We start from the raw sequence: 23,457 nt of genomic DNA on the forward strand, positions 1-23,457 counted from the left end.
CGTCGGGTATCGTCAAACTGTAATCTCTCCAAAAACTAGCCCCTTTTGAATCACCGTGCCTTCCGACGGCGTGCAGTGTAAATTGAGGTGCTGTGTGGGTGTGACTTGAAAATAAAGCAGTATCAGACAACAAAGCATGGTGATTATGTTCTTCTTACCCAAAAATTTGGCCTAAACCATACTTATGCTTCTCTATTAATTCCAATACAGTATCATCTTTAACTGTTAAAATGGATTGCGCATTGTACACAAATTCGTTTTCAAAATACATTTTTATCTCTCGTTCATAGTAAACATTGATCCCTTCTGACTTTATATTTTTTATGATTTCTACATGACTAGGTACATTGTAATAAGCTGACAACAGACGTTGAAGGTTACCATTTGCTTGAAGAATCATTCTTTCCATGGGCGAAAACTCATTGGGTAACCTCAAAAACACATTCTTTGAAGATACTATGCAGAAAGAAAGTTATATTCTAGTAACATTTATGCAGTTACCATGCTTACACTCTTCAGTAAATTCAAATGGAATCCTCTTGTAGTTTTCTATTCCTTCAACTGCAGGTAAACTTTCAACCATTTATTTAATAAAAATAACAATAATGAAAAAAAAAAAGAAAAAAAGAAAGGGGAGATTGATTTTTATTGTTGGCTGTAGTTCAACCAACGATTTTAATATTTATTGTCATTACACCAATAGTCAACAGGATGTAGCATGTATGGAGATATAGAGGAAGAGCTGAAATTGATATAAGGATATTCTGGTTCAGGCGTAAGCAGGGGTTGTGATGCAGGTGTAAGATCATAATAAGGCAGCACTGTACCCATTGTAGCACCAGTGCTGGTTGTACCAATATTGGTAACAGCAGTATTCACCGTAGTCATAATGGGATCGCAACCAAACGTATTCAAGTCATCCATCAAAACATAATCTTGATACATGTTCATTCTTCTCTGTCTGTCTTCTTCCATTATACTATTATAATTAAAATAATATGCTTCTTGAGGTAAATAAACATGATGAAGTAAAGTACTATTTTGTTCCATGAGTGGATCAACAGTAGTTGGGTACATGCAGGGGTGATAATACGATTCTAGTGTGTTTTCTTGTTCTTTACTTTTCTCTTTCTTGTCTAAAGGTGGTTCAAAAACCATTTCCATTTCTTCTTTTATTTCTTGTTCTCCTTCTTTTGGTTTTTGAGGTTGTTTCTTTGCATTATTGTTTATTGCCTTTTTCTTTTTAGGACTGAATTTGTAATGGGGATATCTAGTAGATGTAAGTAAACACACTATCTTCATAAATAAGAAGCTTACTTTTGCGCGTGTGAACATTTGGCAAGCTCTGCTTTATCTTTAAAAATCTGCTTTTCCTCAGTTGTTGCCTCATGCCACCATTTGGCTACTACTTTGGAGATCTCACGATGATTGGCTAACGGACAATACTGTCGGATAATGGCCTGCATCTCGGTTCGATAAGCCAGGAAGCTATTGACGGGGCGAGGGATATGGTTTGGATCTTTCTTTCGAATACGAGGATGTCGAACTCTTCCAGCTGGCTTCGTCATTGTCTTGGTTTTCAAGTCAACTAAATCTTGCTGTTGTTTTTCATTAACACGATATTCTATGGCATGGGACATAACTAAAAAGGAACGTAAAGGGAAGGTTTAAAGGATTGTTGCTGTTATTACAAAAGAAAAAACATACAAAAAGCCCAATTCTTTTTATACAAAGTCATTGTACAATGAAGAGTGAATGGATTCATTATTACAATAGAGTTCATTCAATAAATAACAATGAAAAAGTAAACAAATGTCGTTTCTCCCAAATAAGGTTTTATAAACAATGTGTTTATTTAAGCCTTAACAGCATATTTACGAAGAGGGAAATGGGCTTCCTTCTTTTGTTGACGAAGGGTCTTCTTGGACTTTTCAAAGGGAGTCAAAGCTCTACGCATAGCACGGGTCTTCTTGACACGAAGGTCCAAAGGAACGTACTTCTTCTTGTGGTAGAAGAGAGCGAGTTGTTCACGTTGAGTTTGGTTGATGACAGTCAAGACACGAGCAACATTCTTACGGGCTTCACCACTAATCAAAACATTCAGTATCTCTTCCTTCCTTTCTAAATATAAACCTACACTTCTTGGCTCTTACCACCAGCAACCTTTTGGACGCGGAGGTTAGCAAGAGCTTGCTTTTGTTCGTCGAGGACCTTGAGAAGTTCAGCCTTGTTCTTGTTACGGAGTTCGTGTGCTTTGATGGCAGCCTAAATGAAAATAGGGTTGGTCAATGAGACTGTAAAAAAGTAGATGCTAAAGAGCTTTGTTTTCTTTTTCTTTGCTGAATCAAGCATGTGTATGCATCTATCTCTTTCCTCATATCTTTGTATTTCCACATTCAGTCTGTTACATATCCTCTCTTTCTTATTGACTGTCCTTTTTTTTGTATGTATTTCATATCATTAATCAGTCAATCCAAAGAAAACAAAGCTCTGTATGATGGATGATGCTTTACCATTTGTAATGCTTTCAAGAGTAAATAAGAGGGGAGACTTTCTTGATTCCCTCTCTCTCTTTACTGTATGCTCTCCCTCCTTCATTGTTTCTCTCAGTGTCCTCACGCACACATTCATCACCTGGACCATACGTTTTAAATTTCCGAGCCGGACCGTTTTCTTTCTTGAGTTCAGTATAGCCCAAAAATAGGCATCCACAGTTATCCCATACAAGTCCTCTTTCATTTACAACAGAAAATGGTATAGAACCCATCTCTTTTCATCCATCCATGCTCACACACACACCCCCTATAGGCCAAGCGTACCAAGAAGGTTGGAATCACTGGTAAATACGGTACCCGTTATGGTGCCTCTCTTAGAAAGACCGTAAAGAAGATGGAAATCACCCAACACGCTACTTACACCTGTACTTTCTGTGGTAAGGATGCCGTTAAGCGTACTGCTGTTGGTATCTGGAGGTGTAAGGGCTGTAAAAAGACCTTGGCTGGTGGTGCTTACACTGTCTCGTAAGTTGAACGAATTGCATAAATTATGCTCATTTTCTAACTTATTTCTAGTACCACTGCTGCTGCCACTGTTCGTTCTACTGTCCGTCGTCTTCGTGAATTAGCTGAAATCTAATTTTTATGTCGAAAACAAAAGTAAATAAAGTATACAGCATTTCTATTGGAAATGCAGAAATAGAAATACACACATAGCTTACTGGATTAAACGCGATTCGACTTGTGTCATGAATGGGATTCTATTGCTTTTTGCATCTACAAAAAAAAACAACTGTGATTAAAGGGAGTTTGCAAAAAATAAGAGGCATTGAAAACAAAGCTGGACTTAGTTTATTGTGAAAGAAGTTGAACGGAAAGAAAGAAGACGGGTTTTGTCATTATTTTTCACTAAGATTTTTCTTTATGCGTGTCTTTACTGTGTCACTAAACCATCACGCATAGTTTCACACACATACATCAGGTACATGTTTGTGTATGCAGAATAATAAAACCAAATGCAAGAAAATGATTGGATAATGTATAATATTTAAAACTCATCCAATGAAATTAGGTGAGACATTATTATCACAATATTTTGAATTTTATAGCAAGATCGAGCAAGGAAGGACTACATGCTGTATTAAACACTATTGGATTATTATACTTGAAAAGAACAATATGATTTCTCTGTCATACTTTAATGACCATACGTTGTAAACACATTTCATTATTTATAAAAGCGCCTTAAAAACGAAGAGAGAGAGCAGTTCAGTTACAGTACACAACATGATACTTTGTCCTTCCGTCGATTTAATCATTAAAAGAACGCACCTAAGGAAGCTTATATCCAAAGAAAGACTTGAAGAAATAGTTCATATGGAAGATGCCTTGATGCATAACAGGTAAGAGATGGTGACACATGCTATTCGTAATCTTTTCACAAGAAAACCACCTTCTCTCATTGATCCATATGAAGGCATCCGTCTTGAAGAACTGGCGGATATGGATAATACAATATACTACGCGAATGGATATCCTTGATGAAGCAGAAATAATTAGTAGTCTTTTAGATGAACCTCTTCTTATGTCTGAAACCGAATCTGATCCAGAGGTACTTGGGTCTTATTGCATAGTGATTTAAAGCTTTTTTATTTTAATAAAGACTCCGTGCTGCTTTTTAGGAAGCTATGATTAAAACACACGAAGCTTAGATACCATTCCTTTTTACATTTATTATACAAAAGCTACATAGTACACTTATATTTAGTTGCGTATTTTAGAATGGATTTTGTTGGTGTCATCAGAATAAGAAAGCAACGTTTAGTGGAACATGTTCATTCCAAACTATTGTGTTCAATGCAGAAAGATTGACAATGGACATCCCATTAAAGACCTGCTGAAATTTGTTGAAATATTAGCAATAGGTATCGGCAGATATCATATAATGCTTTTATAAAAGGATGTGCGTTTTGCGAAAAGAAAGAAACAGCTTCAAGTTTTTGAACTGCTACTGAAATAAAGATATATCGTTAAAATAAGAATTAGTCACTGGCTAGATAACTGCTAAGCCGTTTAAAACTGAAATGAATGTAAGCAAACTTGAAATTTAAAATGCAGTCAACTATCAAAAGTATTATTATTTTGTTAGATCCTCTTTCCCCTCCTCCTGCTCCCCTCCCCTCTCTCTCCCCTCCTCCTTCTCCTCCTTTCATAACTTTAAATTCATTAGTGTGACTTTTATTACTCAGAATCAACAAAGTAAGGGCTTATTTGCAAACCATGCATTATTATAAATCTTAATGTGAACATAAGCATTGTTACTGTTAGACTTCATATTTATATGAGAGGATAAAGATTAGAGTCAACTACATTGATATTTTCTTTGCTGTCTCTCTCTCTCTCTCCAAGAATACAAGTAGCAGGTGGTGCATCGAAGCCCATGTTTTTATTAAATTCCAAGCCTTTAAATAAGTAGGCCAAGCGGAATATCATATAACAATGTCATCTTCAATGAATTTATTTTATCCTATTCGACATATATTATTACTATTCGCTGCAAAATTTAATTGGTCAAATGTTTTATTGATATGTTTAATTTAAATATTATTAGAAAATGTAGACTAATTCATGCAAGGTAATTTGCTTCCAGTATTGATAGTTTCTACTACTTTAAAGCTCTTTGTCACTCACTTGCTCTGCATAAAAGACATTAATCGTAATGAACTGTTTTTCAGCTGGTTCTTTGATCAACATGGATCCTTATACTTGATTATGCAGTTAGAGTGAATATGGTTCCAAGGTGTGTTTGTTTCCTGATTATCAGTATCTTTGTATCATTATTTGTAGCCAGCTCAACATTATCAGTCTCTTTAGTAATCATCGATGTCTTTCTACTCTACGGAGCATTTTACTTGTTAAAGCTTTTGAGTTTATAATATTCATCTTAAGTGTGATCTTTGAACCATGACTTTTCATGAAAGTTAAAGGCTTTATCATTTCTCACTAACATAAGGAATATTTTCATTCCAAGGAAACGTGTATTTCTTAGTCCATTGTTGTTGTTGGTTTTTCTATCTTTTTTTGTTTTTGTTTTTGAGCTTAATATTGAGCATCATCATCAACCATGTTTATTGTTGATAATATTAACTTGCATGCTGAATGGAAAGTTTCTCTTCTTTCCAATGATTCCCATACCATAGCTGATTAATTTTGCATCATGTATTACTTTCATTGGTTGATGTTTTCATCCTTTCTTATCGTGTCACTGTCCAAGTCTTTTTTTTATCAGTCTCTCTTGAATTATCTATTGGTCTGTTTCTGTAATAACAAATGCTTAATTTCTTTCAAGCTATTGATTTTGAATTTTATTTTTTTTTCACTTCAGACATTATGGTTATCATACAAATAAAGAGGCAACAAAAGTTTTCTGTTTTGTGTCAATAGTCTTGTTTGCATACATTAATTTTTTTTTAAAAAAAATGCCTTCAAAAATCAATCTGTAAAAGGAATGACTATGTCTGATAATGGATATATAGAAATAGAGGAAATTGCTGATGGTGCTATTACCTCTCTCGTTCAGGATCTGGTTATCTGAATGGATTAGAGGGGACTGCAATTGAGCCTAAGAGCGTGATTCATCATGTCAACATTGACTTTGCCAAAGTTTCACTTGAAGTCTGACGTGCCTCATTTGTGCTCATATGCATTGTTCATAAGACTTGTTTCAGTAGACGTTTCTATAAGCAGAATACTTGACTATAAATACATAAAAAGAACATATAGTGCTGCAAGGCCTTGTAATAGAGAAAGTAGTAGGACAGAATAGACGTCTCTGATTATTCCTTTAGAATAAATCTAAATAGGATCCAATCATTCAAAATAAAAAAAGAAGGGTTTACATAATCATGGATTAGAAAGACTTTAGTCTGTCAAGAGGCTTGCTTTGAAGATTATATCTGAATATATCAGTATATAGGTAATAGGAAACCAAATCAGTCTCTAATCTATAAAGTACAAGTGATAGAATGCATTCTTACAATTAGGACTTATCAAGTTAGTGAGATCCATGTTTTGAATACCAAATTATCTATCCATGTTAGTGCACACCCCTTGTAATATATGCAGAAGAGTGGCTTAGTGGTAATAATAAGGTAAAGGCTGCTTTTCTTTTGGTTGGATGATGATCTATCTGTACAAACGTATATACTTTAAAAGTGACGTACAATGGCTAGTGCTTATCTCCAAATAACACTTTCTATTCATTTATGGTACATAGTCACCATAAAAGAAAGATAAGCTTAATCTATCGCTTTGAATAGCTTCCGTTTGAATACTTCAATTCCTGAAATTTAGACAAGCCTAATGTACCTTCTTTTAAGATAAATTTCTTTTAAGAATGCGCATTTTTAATTTATCACCGTGCTTACAAAAACAATAGAGCCTCCAATCATGAGTGAAGGCTTGTATAGATTGCAATGAAAAACAACAATCTGCTCTGAATCCTTACATCAGCACATATAAAAGGAGCCGTCTCTTTTGCTTTTTTTTTTTCCTAAATAAACTCATTACAACCAACTAGTCTCTTTTACATATAAAAATGCGTTCAGTTCTTGTCTTCTTTGGTTTACTATCTGCATTTATGCTTGTCTCTTCATTTCCTCTTGGTCTTGCTATTTTAGAAAAAAGAATAGTGGGTGGTTCCGTTCTTAAGTTCGCTCATGGCTTTCCTGCTATTAGTAAACTGTTGGGTGGTCATGGTCATGCTATTGCTGTTACTAAGGGTAGTTCTACTGCTCGTGCTGCTCCTGCCGCAGCCAATGATAGCGCTGCCGCCGATGATGGTGCTGCTGCTGATGATGGTGTTGCCGCCGATGATGGTGCTGCTGCTGATGGCGTTGCTGCCGATGACGGTGTTGCTGCCGATGACGGTGCTGCTGCCGATCGTGGTGCTGCCGATGGTGCTGCACCTTAAGGTAGTCCTTTTATCTTGTCTTCTTACACCGATCCATAAAATCCAGGTTCTCTTCCTAGTACTTTTTAACAGCCTTAATATATTACTAGAGAATATTACTCAATAAAATATAGAATACCAAGCTTTTTTCATCATTACATATAACATAGGCCTGCTTTCTTCATTAAACCATATTATTCATAAAAAGAAATTGAATGGGTTTATTGACTTGCATACCGATTTTTTTTTTCTTTGCAAAGAGAAAATGATAAAAGTAATCTAGAGATTATTTTGGTAAATAGGCTTTTTCTTTTTCTCATCGCAGTAAAAATTTGTTTACAAAAATAAAAATGGCCAAGGCTAGATGGATTCATGAAATGTTGTAAACATTGGTTCAGAATCAGATCTATCAGCGATGACATCTATGCCTTTGCTTACAACTTCAACTTGAGAGCCAATTTAATCATCAATGAATATACCTACTACGTTCCGAGTTTGTTTACTTTAGTCAATAATTTTATTCGATACATGATTTTTCTCAATAAATAAACCAAGAGCTTTTAAACACTTGTCTTTTGCAACCTTGAATGCCAATTGAAGACCAACTGCTTCAACCACTTGCGAAACCATCTATACTTCCATTATGAATGGCTCTCTTTTTCCCTCCTATGGTCTCATTGACATACATCACAAGTTCCTCTAACTGCTCAGTTATGTACACCATCCCACTTGTCCTCCGTCATCTCGACCTGGAATTTTTTTTTTTACTCTTCATACTAGATTTCCTTACAATAATGGTTAAAGTGTTCGATATAAGGAGGATGGTAACGCCCTTTACATTGAACTAGGCTTTGATTCTGATGAATGTTGCCAGCAAACTGTCGCTAATCACGTTGTTCTTGATGATATCAGCTTCCCCGTCATCAGAACGCCTTCTATTATCTTGACATTCTTGAATTTTAGCAGTGTACCTATAGATCTCTTATTGATACTAGGAACAATTTACTTTAAATCTCTTCCAGATACGAAACAGTTTTTGATATTATTTTTTATTTTGCTGATATCACTTTGAAACAACTTTGAGAAAACGGACATATCCTTGTTAACAGCAGTGACTCGAATGATAATCTACTTCAACCTACCTATAAGACTGACTACAGCAATAAAACAGCAATTTTCATAATCTGGAACAAGATGCCCAAGCACTGTCGCTGCTGTAAAGATATGAGGCACATACGTGACTCTTGCTCTGAAAGACCTTTAGAAAACCAACCATACTATATATGTGACGTCGGAGACTACTTGAGTGTCCAATGTACACATATTACTCACACTGAAATGGAAGCATCTAAACACTCTCAGCATGCCGAGCCTACCTCTATCCTCACTTATCGTGCAATTACTATTCCTCGCACTGCTAAACCTCGATATGCAGACCACCGACCTGTAACTGCAATCGAAACTAAGTTTTCTTTATCTCAACCCTCAAAGTCTTCCACTCCTTTCCCTGATACCCAGGTGTCCTCTGAGGAGATCGCATCTGATGATCCTCCTTTTGTCCATCCACAGGATGAGCACCAAGACGGGGATGATGATACGGACAAGGCAAGCAACACGCTCAACGTGCCGTCTACGCCCTATCCTCCCAAAGGTCAACCCTTCAACTCATAAAAGGAAGCAATATCCGGAGACAACACGTGAAATCAACCCACGCAACCAAAAGTAAACATTCAGTTCGCCTAGGTAGTGAGGGTTCCTAATAAGGGGAAACTCATCCATTCTATCCTTTCTCCATATGAGTATGGCCATGAATACGAACAATGATTTTATTTTTCCAACCTATTTTCTTAATATTTCTGAACCCAAATCTTTACTTCTTACTGTACCTTCCACTGAAACTCCATCCAAACGCAAATGCGTTGGTTTTTTTAATTGCCACAGCTTCCGTTGGCCCTTTATCATTATTATGCATATAAAGTGTAGAGTATAAGGACACTTCTTTTATTCCCATCTACATGACTCACCATTTTGAGCATTGGTAAATTATATTTTATCTTGTATTTATATCAAAGTCATGTTATTTTTTATTCTAACAAAAGTAAGAAGAAAAAAGGTCAATTTCATCTCTTTTTTTTTTTTTTTTTTTTTTTTTTTTTTTTTTTTGAAATGCTTAAAAATGAATGCAACCTGTCCAGATTTGTATCTATTGAATCGTATTGTGGCCAATTTTAATCAAGGCCATGCTCTAAAGTTTTTAAATTTTTGAAAAAGAATATTATTTGTATAAAAATTCTGCCTAATTTGATCGTTTTATTCAAAAACAAATACGAAAAAGAGAACAAGATTGATACTTTTGTGGGAAAAAAAAAAGAGTGCAAATTGAGAAAAACGAAGACGACTGAGACCTAATAGAATCGCAAGTGTTGAAAAAATCTGTAAATTAATGCTTTCCAAAAGTGGCATTGAGGTACACTGAAAAAAAGACCGGTGAAACAAATAATTTTTTTGTGTGTTAAAAATGGCTTAATTCGTACGTACAAGAATGTTTTGAACATATTTAACTCAGAAGTTTTCTATTCTAATAGGTCTTGAACTCAAACTTGACGATGGATTAGGTCTACAGTGAAAGAGCTCATTCAGCATTTATAAAGTCTGCCAAGGAAATGCCTTTTTTTGTGTTCGATTCAAGTCTTTCTTTTTCTGCAATGAACCACGCATGCATATGCTATGTGTAATTCATTGTGGCGCCTCTTGTATTATACATAATCCAATGTCCATTTATAGACTGCTGCTAAAGAAGATATAAAAAAGAAGCTTTTTTATCATCATCTTTCCTCCTTTTTCTTTTTATACATTGTGTTATCGAGAGTTCTACTTGGTTTTTGATTATGCTCAATGAGCAATAGATATTCTTGTTACACTTCAACTTATCATTTACCTCATACATCATTCAACATGAATGTACTCCACTGTCAACCTATAAAATCGTTTTATACACAACCATTGATATACCACAGTTACAGCCCATGTCCAGAGCAATTCACTAACAAATATAGTCATCATTCGTGTTGTGGACAAGAAGGAAAGCAACCAATAAAGCATTCCAGTCAATACAGTCATGCTCATCCTGGAAGCTTACAAGTGAACAAGAGGAAAGAAAAAAGAAAGTCCATGGGAATCAGTGAAATCGAGGACGAAATTTCATTCTTGGCAGATTAATACACATCTATCCTGATCTTACTTGACTCGCTACGTAATGCTTTCTCGACCGACACGTCCACTGAAAATATGACGATTGCAATCAAAAAGGCAAAAGAAAAAGAGATCAAGACAGCCTATGATGGTTTGGTGCTCCAGGTATGGCAGCTGGAGAAAAAGATTGAGAGTTTAGAAAAGAAAAGTATCGAAATGATCAGTGATAATCAACAGGATTGTATTGTCAATAGTAAAAGAAGAAGGCAAATTGAATAAGAAAGCAAAGTCTATGTGATGTATAAGATACTTTCTATTCCACTTATGATTTATGGTATTACCTCGAATTCATTTTATGTTTTATGCATCCTATGTTAATAAATAACATTTATTTTTTTTAAAAGAAAACAAAACCCTTCTTTTCAAGGCTTGAATCAATTAATTTAAACATTCAATACAAACATACTCCAAATTCTAATTCATCGATTTTTTTTTGTCTTAAAATGGCCAAGCGTCTCTGATTCTTTTTCATTTCACGATGCAGGCACCATGGAGATCACCTTGCTTTTTCCGCGACTAATGAAAATGCGCGTATCCCGTTTTTGGGATAATGAAAGCTTTGGCATTTTCGGAAAAGGACAAAATCATGGTTAGTCAAATAAGAATCAATCTTGTCTTATCGACCTGTAGCCTTCGTGATCCTTGTCCATCTTTTTCATACAGTTGCCCCCTTCTCTCCATTTCCTTTTGAACAGAGAATGATGACAGCAGATAATCTTTCAAGGATCTGACGTGTCACAACCAAGTCTATTCGTGTCACCCTTCATTGTCACAAAACGTTGTACAATGTATGTCAACGTTCTAGGTTTTTATTGAAACAATTTGGTTTCAATTTCAAACAAAGGCATATTCATGTCACATAGTCTATATATTCCTCATGGTTTTATATAAAAAGACTCTTCGAGATCAAATTTATAGGTTGTTATTTTCATTTAAAAAAGAAAAAAGACATCATCTTATTGTCTGGAATAAAAAGTCATAGAAGGAAATTCAAATGACTATTTTTGGGAACAGTGACAATGCTCGATCTGGTAAGTTGAAACATGTGCGTATACAATATGATTACTTAAGCATGCACAATAGGCACTTTTATGTTTGCATAAATGAATTCTATTTTCTATCCTGTCTCCCCTTATTCATGTTGCTTTCTTTTAACTACGTAATAGTACAGCATACTTTTATTCTCAGACTAAAAGACATACAGAAATTAGCTAAACAATTTAAACAGTAGTTTGATATCCACTATACTAGTTACTATGATAAACTATTAGTAATCAGATATCAACTAAACAAAACATCGAAAAAAGAAATAAGAAGACAAGAATTTAAAAGACGAGGAAGCTTAACAAATATGGTATTTAAAGGTGAAATGTATAAATAAAGCAAGACTCAACCCGTTAGACTTGTAGAAAAGCCAGAAGGATTCTTTATCAATTTCACTTTACAGAGAGAAAGGGACGTATCTGCTTATAAAACATATTCAAATATGGATTGACAAAAAAGAAAAAAAAAAAATTTAAATTACTGGCGCGTTTTTTTTTTATTTTTATTTATTTTTTTATGATCCTCATTTTGAAAGACATATTCTGTAAACCAAGTCAGATACAAAATGTTTCAGTTGGCATAAAAAAGGAAAGTACTGCCTTTACAGTGTGCACTTTAGCATAATTTCTTTTTCTCTCTCTTTCTTTCTTTTTATGAGTAACAACTATCTTTTTAAACTTATTCAGAGTAGAGCGTTTCTTTTTCATTTTTTATCTACTTTTCATATCATCATTTGTTCTATTCAATCATAAACATGCAAGAAAAGTAAGACAACAACAGCTACTTGATTAAAGTCTGATAGAACAATGGGCATACATTGTTCATTTTAGAGGGATTGAGTTGAGCCCAAGCCACTTTTGTATACAAAATAGTCTGCATTATGTCATACCAGCATAAAAAACCTCCAGAGTTTAAGCTTTTTCTTTTTTTTTTTTTGTTTTCTTTTTTTTACGAAAATGTTGGAATCTGTTGTCTCTACTTTACTCAATAGAGTATTAGGGTCCTATGTATCCAACTTGAATTATAACCAATTAAAAATTGGTATCTGGTCAGGTAAACAGAAGCAAGTGAAAGCTTGGATAGAACGGGTGTTTAATATTTTGTTTACAAAACAGGGGAAGTCAAACTACGCGATCTAAAGTTGAGAAGAGAAGCTCTTGATAAACTCAATTTGCCAGTGGATGTTTTAGAAGGTACAGCAAACTATGAGTGAACGACATTAACCTGTGCTTTAGGTTATCTTGGCGAACTTACACTGACGATTCCTTGGAGCAACTTGAGAGGAAAACCAGTATTGGTCGATATCAAAGACGTTTATGTATTAGCAGTACCTCGGAATGAATCCACTGTAAGGATCCAACTTTGCATACAATTACTCAAACTCACGATGCATAAATCTAGATGACAGCAGAGGAATTAGCGGAAAGAGAACAAGAAGCCAAAATGACAAAGTTGGAAAACTCAGAACTCATGATGCAGCAGCACGATGTCACTGAAGATACGAACAAAAACGATACTTTTGCAAACCAACTTGTGACGAGAATCCTGAATAACCTTCAATTCTCTATTCAAACAATCCACATTCGCTATGAAGACAATGTTTCAACCGAGCATCGTTTTGCAGCAGGTATCACCTTAAATGAGCTGTCAGCGATCACGACAGATGAAGAATGGACACCAAATACATTGGGTGAGGCTGCAAATACGATTTATAAGGTAAAAAGCTGAGTGGAACACACAATGAAGACAAGATGGGATCATCTGATGAGGTCATTATTACATCCATTTTAGTTGGCCACCTTGGAATCCCTTTCAATCTATTGGGATACAAACATACAATCCATAGCAGATGAAGATAATGAACATGAAGCATTCAAGGCCTTGGTATAGCGGAACCCTATCAATATCTCATGCAATACTGAACCTCTTGTGATAGATTGCAACTAAGCAGCATGTGCCAAAAGAGCATCAATACATCCTAAAGCCTGTTTCTGGTTCTGGCAGGGTAAGAAAATGATGTATAGAAAGAAAGAGGGGAAATAGTGATCCTTGTTCTATTAGGTGAAATTCAATAAACATTTTGGCGATAAAGTACCAAAGTTTGAAGCCTCACTTCTTTTTGATGAGCTCTCATTTACAGTAGATAACGAACAATACCGTGATACGATCCTCATGATCGATTTATTTCACTCTTACCTGAAAAAACAAAAAGTAACCTCCTCTTGATTTCTGCGTCTGATGTTTGCTTACAAGTTTCTTTAGTACAGAGAATGTCATCCACCTTCACACATGACACCCAAATCCCATCCACTCGAATACTTTAGATTTGCTGGTCAAGCCATTTTATCAGAGATCCACGAACGAAACCAAAGATGGACCTGGGACAGGTTGAAGAAAAGACGCGATGATCGTAAAGCATACATCCATTGTTATGTAAACTATAAATTGGACAGGGCAACACCAGAGGAATTGGAACAGTTGGAGGGTCTTGAGCGCGCATTGAGCTTTGAAGATCTTCGGTTCTATAGAAGCTTAGCAAAGCCTAAGCTGAGGTCTGAAAAGGCGCGTCTAGGTAGAGTGAACAGGTCCAGACATGTCCTTGTTTCTAACGTGTGATGTTAGCTGCGATTGAAAAGAGACGCAAGGAAGAAGAGACGGCCAAGAAGGCAAAACAAGGTTGGGGTATAAGCAGTTGGTGGTATGGATCTGGAAAACTCTCTGAAGACTCTGTAGGTTTAATTCTTAAGAAAAAAAAGAAAAGGAGACCTAAAACAATGTATATAGGAAAATGAAGCTGAAGAGATAGTGATTACTGAAGAGCAGAAGCAAGAGTTTTATGATGTTATTGATTATGATGCAGATAAAGCGGCTATTGCAGCATCCATCGATTTACCCAAGGATGTAAGTCATAAAAAAGAAATCCTTATGAAATAAGCTTAACTTCTTTGAAAAAAAAAGACAACCTTATTGTCATTAAACATGACGCTCAACCGAGGTTCATTCAATGTACGAAAGAATCCACACAAACAGCCTGTTGACCTGTTATCCCTCGTGTTTGACAACTTTTCAATGAGCCTCACTAAATATGTGGAATCCTTCACCGCCACAGCTGCCTTGGGGGACATGAGCCTCTACGACGGACAGAGACCAGAATCCCCTTATTATAAATTGATGGGGGCCAAAGGCAAGGACGTCAGCCACCGGAAATCAATCACGTTGGATAGCCAGCTCAAAAACTTTTCGAATCCGATGAAAGATCCATTTTTTACTGCCACCTTTGAATACAAACCACTGGATGAAAGAGCCGATAATGCAGCGGCGCTTTATATGCGTAATATCGATATCGTTTACAATCCTCAAGTGATTTATGAGATTGTCGAATTCTTTACACCCTCCGAAACAAGTGCAGATAGTATCAATGCCTTGATTGAAGTGGCCGGAGATACCCTTGAGGGTTTCAAAAAGCAGACGAGAGCGAGTTTGAAGTATGCCTTGGAACAACATACGACGTTGGATCTGAAGGTGGATATGGATGCGCCTGTGATCATTATTCCAGAAAAGTAAGTCCTTGGCTACAGTAAGCATGTAAACATTGACCGTGTTCGTTTTCTAGTTGTACAACAACACACTGTAGCGCGATTGTCATTGACGCAGGACATATCAATGTCGAAAGTAATCTATTGCCGCCCGAGACGCGAGCCCAATTGAAATCGAGATCTGGAGCAGAGATGACGGCAGAGGATGATACTAATCTTCACAGCTTGATGTTTGACCGATTCACCGTTCAATTGACGCAAACCAAGATCCTTGTGGGTGATTCGCTTGATACCTGTCTCGTCCAAGTCCGCCGTCCTCGTCCTGAACTGGACTACCTTCATCTTGTGGATCGAATCGACATGACGTTTTTGCTTGAGCTCTGCATCATTCGAAAATCCTTTGATATGCCACGATTGAAAGTGTCTGGCCATTTGCCTTTGCTGAAGGTCAATTTCTCTGATACGAAATACAAGGCCATCATGCAATTGCCTCATCTGATCGAGGCCTCTGGGTTATTGGGAGATAAGAAAACAGAAGTCGATTTAAACGAGTACCCGGTGCAAAACCAAGCCGATCAGAGTTGGTTCAACTTGATGGGCAATCCACTATGGAACAAGCCGGAGGAGGAGGATGATATGTTTTTGCTGAGCGATAGCGAGTCGAGCGATCTGTATACAGATTCCTTAGCAGACACGGTGGATACGGAGGTCACCAAGGCGACGACTGTCAAAAGTGTCAAATCAAGCAAAGAGACGGTCAATGTCGAGGAGCGACTGTTTGAATTGGACTTCAAGGTGGATCGAGTGCTGGCCAATATCCTCCGAGCACAAAAGGGCCATCGGTCGGATTCAGATGGGTTATCACCCGAGCATTTGCTGTGTGAGGTCGATCTCAAGAGCCTAAAGTTGAATTACAACATGCGTCCGATGGACATGACCGTTGGTCTCTCTCTGAAGTCACTCGATGTGACGGACAGGATGAAGCACGGTAACGAGTTCAAGTACCTCGTTACCTCAGACCAGCATATTCTTCAACCGGATGCGTCCAATGACTCTGGACTGAAGGAATTGGTGAATGTGGAATACGTTCAGTGTGACAAACAGAACCCAGAGTACATGACAAGGTACAAAGGTGTGGGTCAAACAGTGCACGTGACACTTTCTACACTGAACTTTATTGTCACCCGAAGTTCTGTCTTGACGCTCCATAGCTTTGTGATGGATACCTTTGTCGATAGCGAGATCAATTCAAACCAAAAGACAGCCGCAATCACCCCTTCCCTTGCCCATACCATCCCGGCGACGCAAGCGAGCAAGCCGTCGTCTAACACGACCGACAATAATATCTATGTGAGATTACTCCTAGATAGTGTCAACTTTGTCTTGAATAATGACGGCGTGCGACTTGCTACCGGTGAGCTTTCGTTGGGTGACCTGTCGACGGTGGTTTCCGATGGCCAAGTCAATGTGGCAGCCAAATTTGCCAATTTTACTTTAACGGACGATCTCAGTCCAAGAAAGGCGGCCGATACGCAAACATGGCCTCATCAACTGCTAACGATTCAAGGTGAAGAGCTGATCGACTTGAAATACACCTCCTTTGTTGATGATGGCCGACAAGATTACCCTGGCTATGATCACGCTGTTTACCTTCGTATGGGCTCTGCTCAATTCCGGTTTTTAGAAGAGCCAGTACATCAACTGCTGCAGTTCCTGAGCAAATTTGCCGAGATGAAATTAGCCTATGACATGGCGCGTGCAGCCGCCCTTGAATCAGCTCAGCAATTGAGCCAAGCGGCGACCAAGATGCATTTCGATGTGGTCATAAAAACACCGGTTGTCCTCTTTCCAGAGTTTCATCAGCACCCCTCGGATTGTGTGGTCGCTCATCTGGGTGAGATTTGGGCGTCCAATACGTTTGTGACGGACGAGGATGGGTGCATCAACACGATCCAGGCTGGTCTTCGGGCAATCAACCTGACCTCCAAGTTTCATTTTGCAAGACCTGAGATTTTGCTGCAAACACTGCCTATTGTGGATGATATTGATGTCACGTTTGCTATTGACATCCCAGAGCAAGGCTCGTCTGAACGTCCCATGGTGGATATCAAGGGCAAAGTGAGCGATATTTCAATGAGGCTGACAGAGCGACAGTACATCTTTTTGATGGAAGCCATCCATATGTTTTCTCGCATATTTACTGACACAGACGAAGACGAAGCCAACCTACAGGCTCTGTCCAACAAACGAAGCTCGACTGTGCAGCACAGATCAAGTCAGGCATCGATCCAGCCAGCAGCAGCCACAGAAAAGACAAGATCGCCTCAGATCCAGATGGCCATCGATGCAAAGATGATCAAGTTGGAAATCTATATGGGCACAGGCCCCGACCTACAGTCACCCCCTAGCCTAGCTAGTTTTGCACTGCACAACAGTCAAGTCAATTTCCGCATGCAGCGAGACAACACGATGGACGTCTTCCTCGTCATCCCTTCCCTGACCGTAGACGACACGAGACCGGGCATCAACAGTGGGTTCAAGAATATCATGCCTGTCGTCAAGGACAAGAATCAATTCGAACTTCAGTTGGATCTCAAGGCGCCAAACCCGATTCGCTCTGGTATTGCGATGATGACCATCCGGGATTCCAAAGTGATCCTGTCACTCGACCACGCCTTTCGATTAGCCCATTTTTTCCTTTTGCCCTTTGACAACCCAGAACGCATGCCACCGGTCGAAAGACGACGGGGGTCGGTCATGAGCGAAGAACCAGCGCAAGCAGAGGCAGGGATCGACCTGTCGTATGTCATCAAGATCCTGAATGCCGAATTTGTCCTGCTGGCCAATCCGGATCGGATGGACTCTGAAGCGGTCGTGTTGTCTGCGGAGGAGCTGATGATCACTCAGCAGTCCAAGACGGCTCTGGTAGTCAAGCAGATGGGCATGTTTCTGTGTACGATGGACATGAGGCAAAAGTCGACCTTGAGATTCATTCAGCCATTCGATGTCAACCTGTCGATGAACAGTAACCCAAAGAATGAGTACGGTGGGCTGCTGACCGATATCGTGATCAACATCGATCCTTTGGTGATGCGTGTCTCCTATCGAGACGTGATGCTGATCACGGATATCTTCAACAAGGCCTTTGAGTTACACAATGCCACCCTCTCGACTGACAAACCACTTTCGAAAGCAGCGTATGCTCAAGGATTATTTTCGCCTTCGATAGCGAATGCACCCAAGGAGTTGGAGCGTATGGATGCCGTGGCTTTTGCTCAAGAATCGGTAAGCTTGATGATCTTGTCTGTCTTTATCTGATGATTCTCTTTAGCTTCGTGTCTCTTTTCAAGGAGCCCAAGTGATCCTGATTGAAGAATTGCATGAAACCCCCATGGTGGTCACATCTCTCAAGCCGTTTCATTTAGAAGTAGCCAATTGGTCAAAGAATGTGAGTTTTTTTTTTGGGTCCAAGGAAAAACACTAACGCTTTTGTTAGCTTGCTGCCTCTGTCCAGCTTTCGACCTACATTAACTATTTTAATATCAAAAACTCTCACTGGGAACCTCTGTTGGAACCCTGGAACTTCAAGCTGGAGCTGTCTAGAAATCCATCGGACAATAACACGACGCATGTCAAGCTGCTATCAAATGATATTCTCAATTTAAATGTGACGCATACTTTCTTGGAAAGTGCAGTGTCCACCATGAAGCTGCTCGACAAACAAAGGGATGTGATCTACAGCGGTGAGAGAGGCACGATCGCTCCTTATGCGCTTCGGAACAGGACTGGCTACAGAATCACGGTTTGGAATTCTACGGATTCGAATGAAGAACCAGTGTTGAAAGAATTGGAAAATGGTCAAGATATGCCCTGGTGGTTTGAGGATTGGAGAAAGCGTCGTGAGGTAAGACAAAGAAAGAGATGAGATGAGGCTAACGTATTTCCTAAAGATGACAGAAGTCACGAGTAACAACATCAATGTCCAGATCGATGGAGCCCAGTGGAAGAGTCTTCGGGACGTCCAGCTGGATACCGAAGGTGAGCATATGCATCCACTGGAACCTAGGCTGGAGAACGTTCAACACCATATCGTGTTTGACGTCAAGTTGGTGAACAATGTCAAGATTGTGACCATCCGATCGGCTCTGGTCATCGAGAACCGAACGCTGCTCTCGGTGGATCTGTTGGATTCGGAAGGAGAGCGACCGGTGGTCAAGATTGCGCCTGGTGAAGATTATGCGCTGCCGATCGAACAAGCCTATGCGAATCAGTTCCGCCTTCGTCCGGACGAAGGCTTTGGCTATCACTGGACCCAAAGGACCTTTCACTGGAAGGACTTTGCCAGTGTCCTCCAGCCACCTTCGACCTGCTCTTGTCTCTCGGCCGATCGATCCATGCCACCTTTCATCTTTCAGATGACGGCCCGTCTAAACCGAAAGAGCATCCTGTTTGGTCAATACCCGGCGATGGCCATCCGACTCAGTGCGCCGATCGAGATTGAGAACCTGCTGCCGTTTGATTTCAATTTCCGTATTGTCGACAAGACGACCGGCCAAGAGTTCAGCTCTTATTTACGCAAGGGAGGTGTGATGCCGATCCATGTGATTGAGAATGGCCATCTGGTGCTCATGCAGATCGAAATGCCTGATACAGACTATGACAAGAGTGACTATGCGATCATCAGCACCAAGCGGACGGACGATCTGGACGTGGATCGTTCTTTTGAGTTGGTCAACAAGCTCGATCAGAACAAGCTGCATATCCGAATCAACACGGTCGAGGTGCCTGGCTCAGGAGGTGCTAAAAAATACAGCCTGTTTAGTCCTTACATCATCATCAACAAGACCGGTTTACCGATCCGATTCAAAGAAAAGAAGAATACGTGGTCTGATGCGTTCACGTCCGGCACGGATGCTGTCGCCATCTGTCGACCGGGCCCCAAACCACAGCCGTTCATGTATTCTTATCCGACCATGGACAACCGCAATCGAACGCTGATCAAGGTCGATGCGTCCGATTGGAGTCGGCCACTGAGTTTTGAAGCCATCGGGAGTGTGTATGATGTGGTGCTGCCCAATGGCTCAGAAGAGATCCATGTCGGTATCCATATTCAAGAGGGTGGAGGCCAGTTCAAGTTGAACAAGCTCATTACTCTCACGCCTCGTTTTGTGCTCAGTAATCAGATGGATCAAAACATCCGGTACCGTGTGCCAGAGACCAAAGAGGATTATGTTTTGGAAGCCAAGCAGCGCATTCCGCTCTATAACATTCGCGTCCAAAACGAAAAGCAGCTGAGTATCAAGCTCGAAGGCTTTAGTCATGCCTGGTCAGCCCCGTTCAATATTCAAGACATGGGCGATGTGCATCTCAGACTTTCCAATGACTATGGTGATCCAGACATGCTGATCCGGGTCTCTATCTTGCTTCAGGAAGCCACGATCTTTATCGTCCTGACCCAAGACAACCACTGGCCTTATCTACTGGTGAACAAGACGGATGAAGACATGCTTTTCTACCAAGAGGACCCTGTGCTTCTCCGAGACGATTCGGCGCCCGTCCGCAACCCTCGCATCAGGCGCTACCGATTACCTGCCCATCAATCGGTGCCTTATTCATGGGACTTGCCTGCTTATAAAGACAAAAAGATCATCTTGTCCATCAACGGTCGCGAAAGAAGCATTCATCTGCAAGAGATCGGTACCCTCCCTCCCTTCCGTCATGCCAGCCGTAGTGGAGCCCCGGCGATCACGTCGATTGATGTCAAGATTCAAGGCGCCTGCCGTCTGCTGGAACTCACGCCTTACAGGCAAAGCGAGAGTCAGTTCAAGCCGGTGAATCAGCCCTTGTCGCGCGTGAACTCGATGTCGTCCATCGACAGCGCGGCCCGTGAAGGATTCGAGGTGGCCGACGTCGATCTTTCGGTGAACGCGGTCTTTCAGATCAAGCTCAAGGAACTCGGTATTTCCTTGATCGACCGCGGTCTTCAGGAATTGGTCTACGTGACCTTCAAGGGGATCGATCTCAAACTGACCGATTCTGCCCTGTATCACTCCCTCCGCTGGAGGATCGATTGGGTTCAGATCGACAACCAAATCTACGGCTCTGTCTTTCCCATCTTGCTCTACCCTACCAACTCGACCAACAACGGAGACCGTCGAAGGAACAATAACGACAAGATCCTGCCTACCGTCCAGCTCGCCTTGGACAGGGTCAAGGATACCTCGCACGGTGTGATGTATTTCAAGTACTTTTCGATCTTGCTACAAGAGATGAGTGTCGAACTGGATGAGACCCTGGTGTATGCCATCCTTGATTTTGCTCATGTCGATCGCCAGCAACACTCGTCGGATACGAGCCTGATGGACGTCTGGGCTTACTCGACTGACATTCCGGATGTGGAACCGCATCAGGACATTGCTCAGATTTATTTTGAAGTGTTCAGTATTCAACCGATCCAGTTCAACATGTCCTTCTTGCGTGTCTATCAAGAGAACGATGCCAACAGCCTCCTTGCGTCTTCTGCTGTGGGCTACCTGGTCAATGCGCTCACGATGACGATCGGTAATATCAACAATGCCTCACTGAAATTCAATGCGCTGGCGATCGAGAACATGATGGCCAGTGCACCTGATTTGGTCAGCAAGATCTCGATTCATTACAGTGATCAGTTTATCTATCAATTCCATCGTGTGCTCGGATCAGCCGATTTCTTGGGTAATCCAGTCGGACTCTTTAACAACTTGAGTTCAGGTGTAGCCGAGTTATTTTATGAGCCATGGCAAGGATTGATCATGAGTGACAGACCACAAGATCTAGGCTATGGTATTGCTAAAGTAAGGAAAGAAGAGAGAGAGAGAGAGAGAGAGAGAGAGAGAGAGAGAGAGAGAGAGAGAGAGAGAGAGAGAGGGATCATGACTGACTTGATTGTTTAGGGATTCAGTGGATTCATTCGAAAGAGTGTGTTTGGTGTGTCGGACAGTTTCTCGAAATTCACAGGAAGTATCGGTAAAGGACTGAGTGCGGCCACGATGGATAGAGAATATCAGGATCGTCGAAGGATGAACATGTCACGGAATCGACCGAAGCATGCCTTGGTGGGCGTCGCTCAAGGGGCTACGTCGTTTGCCAACAGTATTGCCAGTGGCGTTTCTGGCCTTGTGGTAAGTCAACCGAAAGCGAACATGATTGACATCTGATTATTTTCAAAGGCACGACCTGTCGAAGGGGCTTCGAGAGAAGGCGTGGGTGGATTCATTCGAGGGGTAGGCAAGGGCTTTGTGGGTGTGGTGACCAAGCCGGTGGTAGGCGTGTTTGATTTCACGAGCAATATCTCTGAAGGCATTCGAAATACAGCGACACCCACGGACACTAACATGATCGAACGCAGTCGTTATCCTCGTTATATCGGACCGGATGGGATCCTCAAGGCCTATTCGTTACGAGAGGCCATCGGACAGCACTGGTTAAAGGACGTGGATCATGGAAAATACATGCAAGACATCTATCTTTCGCACTGCCACGTCCAGAATGATGAACGGGTCGCTATGCTGACCAATCATCGGGTGATGCTCATTCGCACCAGACGTCTGGCCGTCGAATGGCAGGAACCCTTCTCTGAGATTCAGACCTTCAAACGTGAACCGACAGGGATCATCATCTACCTTCGTCAGTCAAGTCCTGAACGGTTCTTGATCATTTCTGACAAGGCAAGTCGTGAAGAATTCTTTAAAAAGATTGAAAGTGCCGTTCGCAAATATAATTTGACACGTCGTCCTACAGAATAATGATTTCTTTAATAAACTTTTTTCTTCTACATTGTTCAACACCCCCGCAAAAAAAAAAAAAAAAAAAAAAAAACGCTCAGACCGCCCTTGACATGTGTGGTATGTTTGGAATACAAGGGCCAAAGATGTATTTATTAAAACAAGGCACAAAACTCATCAATCTTATCTTCCAACCATTCCCAACGTTTCATGCCCACGACCCACTCCGTCGGCAGATGGCCATAGCCTAATCTGGCACCCAAGATGGCGCCTGTCGTGGTCCCGGCTGCCTTACCCCCTTGCATGATGACATCCATCATGATCTTTTTGAAATAGTCCCTTTCACGCTGAGGTGGAATGGATCGTGTGAAGGAATAGAGGGCGGCGGCGAGGGTGTGAAGGACATTGGTCGATTT

At 40.2% G+C, this 23,457-nt stretch overlaps 7 protein-coding genes across 7 annotated transcripts; 5 read left to right on the forward strand and 2 right to left on the reverse strand.

The window, feature by feature from the left end:
- Positions 1-675: 675 nt before the first annotated feature.
- On the reverse strand, positions 676-975 carry RO3G_13637 (uncharacterized protein; the record flags this gene model as incomplete). Its single annotated transcript, XM_067668221.1, has 1 exon — positions 676-975. The coding sequence occupies one exon, from the start codon at positions 973-975 to the stop codon at positions 676-678; it is 300 nt and encodes a 99-aa protein (XP_067524322.1).
- Positions 976-1,855: 880 nt separating this feature from the next.
- On the reverse strand, positions 1,856-2,516 carry RO3G_13638 (60S ribosomal protein uL29; the record flags this gene model as incomplete). Its single annotated transcript, XM_067668222.1, has 3 exons — positions 1,856-2,087; positions 2,138-2,265; positions 2,514-2,516. The coding sequence occupies 3 exons, from the start codon at positions 2,514-2,516 to the stop codon at positions 1,856-1,858; spliced, it is 363 nt and encodes a 120-aa protein (XP_067524323.1).
- A 235-nt stretch (positions 2,517-2,751) lies between these two features.
- RO3G_13639 (60S ribosomal protein eL43) lies at positions 2,752-3,135 on the forward strand (the record flags this gene model as incomplete). Its single annotated transcript, XM_067668223.1, has 3 exons — positions 2,752-2,754; positions 2,809-3,020; positions 3,072-3,135. The coding sequence occupies 3 exons, from the start codon at positions 2,752-2,754 to the stop codon at positions 3,133-3,135; spliced, it is 279 nt and encodes a 92-aa protein (XP_067524324.1).
- A 3,957-nt stretch (positions 3,136-7,092) lies between these two features.
- On the forward strand, positions 7,093-7,467 carry RO3G_13640 (uncharacterized protein; the record flags this gene model as incomplete). Its single annotated transcript, XM_067668224.1, has 1 exon — positions 7,093-7,467. The coding sequence occupies one exon, from the start codon at positions 7,093-7,095 to the stop codon at positions 7,465-7,467; it is 375 nt and encodes a 124-aa protein (XP_067524325.1).
- A 1,173-nt stretch (positions 7,468-8,640) lies between these two features.
- Positions 8,641-9,117, forward strand: RO3G_13641 (uncharacterized protein; the record flags this gene model as incomplete). The annotated part of the gene is made up of 1 exon (XM_067668225.1): positions 8,641-9,117. The coding sequence occupies one exon, from the start codon at positions 8,641-8,643 to the stop codon at positions 9,115-9,117; it is 477 nt and encodes a 158-aa protein (XP_067524326.1).
- Positions 9,118-10,734: 1,617 nt separating this feature from the next.
- On the forward strand, positions 10,735-10,936 carry RO3G_13642 (uncharacterized protein; the record flags this gene model as incomplete). The annotated part of the gene is made up of 2 exons (XM_067668226.1): positions 10,735-10,846; positions 10,893-10,936. 2 exons carry the CDS (start codon positions 10,735-10,737, stop codon positions 10,934-10,936), a joined length of 156 nt encoding a protein of 51 aa, XP_067524327.1.
- Positions 10,937-12,698: 1,762 nt separating this feature from the next.
- RO3G_13643 (uncharacterized protein) lies at positions 12,699-23,062 on the forward strand (the record flags this gene model as incomplete). The annotated part of the gene is made up of 16 exons (XM_067668227.1): positions 12,699-12,795; positions 12,978-13,090; positions 13,144-13,458; positions 13,534-13,626; positions 13,679-13,747; positions 13,804-13,953; positions 14,005-14,314; positions 14,365-14,471; positions 14,527-14,643; positions 14,701-15,302; positions 15,377-18,563; positions 18,610-18,726; positions 18,775-19,182; positions 19,229-22,111; positions 22,211-22,438; positions 22,487-23,062. The coding sequence occupies 16 exons, from the start codon at positions 12,699-12,701 to the stop codon at positions 23,060-23,062; spliced, it is 9,372 nt and encodes a 3,123-aa protein (XP_067524328.1).
- Positions 23,063-23,457: the final 395 nt, after the last annotated feature.

The sequence above is a fragment of the Rhizopus delemar genome, genomic scaffold, assembly GCF_000149305.1.
Source record: "Rhizopus delemar RA 99-880 supercont3.12 genomic scaffold, whole genome shotgun sequence".
NCBI classification, from domain to species: Eukaryota; Fungi; Mucoromycota; class Mucoromycetes; order Mucorales; family Rhizopodaceae; genus Rhizopus; species Rhizopus delemar.